Raw genomic sequence first — 3,798 nt, forward strand, 5'->3', positions numbered from 1 at the left:
TTATCCCATGGTTGGTGAAGGTCTGTCTGTGTGAAATTGAATGTCTATGTAATCTGTACAAATCCAGTTTGTTTAGTAGGTATATGAATGTTCTTGTGTCCACTGAAATGTTTACAGTGCTATCTTTCCCTTAGTAGGCCCATGTTGTGTGACTCTTTGAAATAAGTGCTATATTGGTATGGTAGATTTGTTTTATAGATCCTGCATGACTTTAAGGCTCTGTATTACTTCATAATATTCCTAATACTAGATTTTGGATTTAGCTCAAATCAAAGTAAATTATATTCAGGTACAATAATCCTTTTCATGGAGGGCTTACAACTGAACTTTGTATCTGAGACAATGGAGAGTTAAGTGACTTGTTGTACTGCTATTATTCTTAGGGTAATGCTATATCCCACTTTCCCTTCCCCTCACCAGCTCTCTGACTGGGAAAATTAATAGCATACACAGATGACTGAAAGCATAATATAGGTTTATTCATACAATTTTATAATAATGAAATCATGCAGTAAGGAATCAATAATTTGTTACCATATATTGCATCATCACTCCGGTATCGGGGGACCAGCGAAACATCGGAGGCAGCGCATTCATCTCATATCAGCATCACACGGCTCTTCAGCAGTGGAGAAGTCCCAATTCCACTGAGTTCTGCCTGTCTTTTTATGCCCAGATTATGGTCAGGATCCAGTTTGTATACGTGCTCCAATATGAGCATGTCACAAACAAGTTAGGCACTTTTTTGCTCAAATTATTATGGTCAGGATCCGGTTTGTCTATGTGTTCAAACATGAACATATCACAAACCATTTCCTGCTTTTCCCCCCTTCTCTTGATTAATTCATCCATATCCTGTTTTGACTAAATCTGGCTCGCCAGGTGCAAGTTATCTTTCTGAACTCTAGTTCCCCTTTTAAAAAAAGAAAGTTGTTATTTGGTATTAGGATCCCCTTTTGGTAGAAGATGGTTTCTTAAACAGCCATTGTTACTAAAAACAACTCTCAGACTCCAGGTATGTCCCATCCGTATCACATTCGGTCCTTAACAATGAGTGTTGTATGTAACCATCATCACTTTTTGTTGTTTACAACAAATGCCATATGCCACATAACAATTCCAGATAGATAAAATTATTACCAGAATAACAACTATTAACAGAGGATGGATGATCCAATCCAGAGTCGTTTTGGCTGAAGGTGAGTATCCTAAAAATATATCCCACCAATGATGTGAAGTAGCATCAGCTATTCCTGACCCTATTGTCACTATCGAGTCTGCTGCAATAGTGGTGGTAAGCTGATGAGCCATAATACTTTGATTTAGGTATCGGATGGCACTCTGTATTTTGGTTGATTGAGTTAATATGTTCTTAAATCTGGTCAAATTTACATCCCAATTTGGAACATCCCATTTAGTGCTATTCCAAATGATAGCCACATTCTTATCCACATCGGAAGTTAATATGAATGTGTCATTTTCCCAGTGTAATACTGAAATGTTATGAATACATCCCGAAAAAGGCACTGCCATTCCTGGTATCACTGGTTGATCAGTTACTACACATACCACTTGTGGTGCTATTTCGACCATATACCTATAGGTTATTGGCATAATAGTCCATTCACATTTGTTTACAGTATTTTGCAATAAACATGGCTCATATACAGCAGATTGTAATTTACAAACTTTTCCATTTAAAGTGTTATCACAAAAAGTTAAATCATGGGTACGATTATACATATCTATCACCTGTCCATAAAAGGTGGGGGTCCAAAAGTGTTGATTAGGAGCCGACCCAATTAGTAAAGGCATCACTATGTATTTACACATTATACTCTGTTTGGTTACATTGTAAATGGTAAAATATCCCTGACATAGGGTTTCCTCACACCTTATCCCCGAACTAGGTATTTGTAGCCAATGGCCTGCACGGATTATATCAGAAAAGACGGTCCTCCACACTTGTTCATTTGCTGTCAAAAGTTGTGTTTGAAAGACATTTTTCTGTTGTTGCTGCTGTAATGTTTGCAAAGAACATATAGTCCAATTGATTATGTGAGTAATATTAGTATCTACAAGGAAGGTTAGAGAATTGCTAGCATTAAAAAGATCTAACATATCATTATCCACGCCAGCTGCTAGTGTCATTGGGTACCAAATAGTAGGCATCCAATTAGCTTGTATAGTTAAAGCATTATTAATTTTACTTCCAGCGTTATGCAGCCTATTTGCTAAAGATTCTATATCATAACTGTTTATTGTCCCGGTAATAGTTCCAAATCCTCCCAAAATAGTATCATACCAGGCTCTCCTATATCTACATCGACTAGAGGGAGGAAAGGTAATTTTAAATTGTACACGTGTTTGTTCCGCATGCTGACCCACCATTTCACATGTTGACGGTAATCGTTTAACCTGCCCTGGATCAATTTTTGCAGAATCTATATTTACAAAGATAATAAAATCTGCCCATGTAGTACGATTCTTAATAAGAGATGCATTAGTACATACAAAATATTTGGGGTCTTCTAATGTCATATGCAACACAGTTCCATTCCAGGTGCTACAATTTTGTATTGCCTGCCATTTCTGTTTCATATTTAATTCTGGGAACACAGTCTTTAAGCAACATAGAAGTGACACATGGGCAGTGACATTTACCACTACTTGACTCTGATATAGGGCATAAAAGATATACCCTCTTCTGTCATTGTGAGGGCCTTTCCATATGTCCACATTAGTTGTGATGTTAGCTATTGTACATCTCTGTCCTTTTTCACAACTAAACTTTTCCTGTTGTCGTCTGCTGGTAGCACTTCTCCATCCCCATTGAAATCGAGCATTGTCATCCAAAACCAGACGCCTAGCCAGAGTCCATCCTTCTACGTGACCCAAAGATACGATACCAAGGACTGTGAATACGCATAGGACGATTAGGGTTTCCTGTAAAATTAAACACAGTATTACTCCCGTAGGTAACATTTCTCCTGTGGGACATATTCCCATTTTTCTACACCAGGCCTCATTATCAATAGCGTACGGTCTTGTCCCACTGCTATCACCTCAGCGGGAGAAGGGGGACCATTTCGGTTGCTAATCCATATTTTGGCCCCAACATTTACAGTATTTGTGGATCCAAACCCTTTTGCCCCCCTAACCGTCAATTCTGTAGGGGCTGTGGTTTCTCTCACCGGAGCTATATATATAGGAATTAGCAACAGTTGTGCAATTCTTTCTCCCTGTGCTATTATTACATCCTCCGCACCTAAGTTAATTAGTATTACCCTAACCTCCCCTTGATAGTCAGCATCAATCACCCCTCCCAAGACAATTATTCCTTTTGAGGCATAGCTGGATCTGGTTGCCAATTGCCCATAATGTTCTTTCGGAATTTTTCTCTGTGTTCTCCACAGCTCTAGTGGTGGAATGTGGTACTGCGGGTCAGTGTAAATCCTGGAAGGAAAGCACATGGTCATTAACAAAAAGAACAAAGAAAAGAAACACATGAAACATTTTCCCCTCTGTTAAACATGACTAGTTCTTGTATCGCAGAGTCACAGTCTCTGTGTTGAATTGTTGAAAAGATTCAAAAAAGGGTTTTTTTTCCTGAAACACAAAACACACAGATTAAATAGACTTATTTCAGGGTCCTGTGGTACCAAATATGGCCACAGGAAAATTTAAACAGGCAGACACATTCTCTACATGGTAAAATTAGACTGTCTTTTTCCTAACATCAGGGAATTATTCTCAATCCATATTCTTTATTAGGTTCCTATCCTGAAGAGCTTACTT

The 3,798-nt window shown here is 38.3% G+C and overlaps 1 protein-coding gene across 3 annotated transcripts; it reads right to left on the reverse strand.

Moving 5' to 3' along the window:
- Positions 1–1,033: 1,033 nt before the first annotated feature.
- LOC117362733 lies at positions 1,034–3,555 on the reverse strand. 3 transcript variants are annotated; one of them, XM_033949620.1, is made up of 3 exons: positions 3,288–3,555; positions 2,702–2,946; positions 1,882–2,019 (listed from the first exon to the last, which is right to left on the reverse strand). In XM_033949620.1, exons 1-3 carry the CDS (start codon positions 3,507–3,509, stop codon positions 1,980–1,982), a joined length of 507 nt encoding a protein of 168 aa, XP_033805511.1. In that variant the 5' UTR covers positions 3,510–3,555; the 3' UTR covers positions 1,882–1,979. The 3 variants fall into 3 exon arrangements, with proteins under 3 accessions (XP_033805510.1, XP_033805509.1, XP_033805511.1); XM_033949619.1 differs by having other exon boundaries at positions 1,034–2,946; positions 3,294–3,555; XM_033949618.1 differs by having other exon boundaries at positions 1,034–2,946.
- Between the last annotated feature and the right edge of the window lie 243 nt (positions 3,556–3,798).

Source organism: Geotrypetes seraphini, chromosome 6 (assembly GCF_902459505.1).
Source record: "Geotrypetes seraphini chromosome 6, aGeoSer1.1, whole genome shotgun sequence".
Taxonomy (NCBI): Eukaryota; Metazoa; Chordata; class Amphibia; order Gymnophiona; family Dermophiidae; genus Geotrypetes; species Geotrypetes seraphini.

What these genes read in the sequence shown, in the direction of transcription:
- LOC117362733 (XM_033949618.1), bottom strand. Translation starts at nt 3,509, where the DNA reads ATGTGTTTCTTTTCTTTGTTCTTTTTGTTAATGACCATGTGCTTTCCT. An exon ending in ACTATCAAGGGGAGGTTAGG is followed by an intron (nt 2,947 to 3,287) that starts GTAATACTAATT and finishes TTAATTTTACAG; the next exon opens with GAAACCCTAATCGTCCTATG.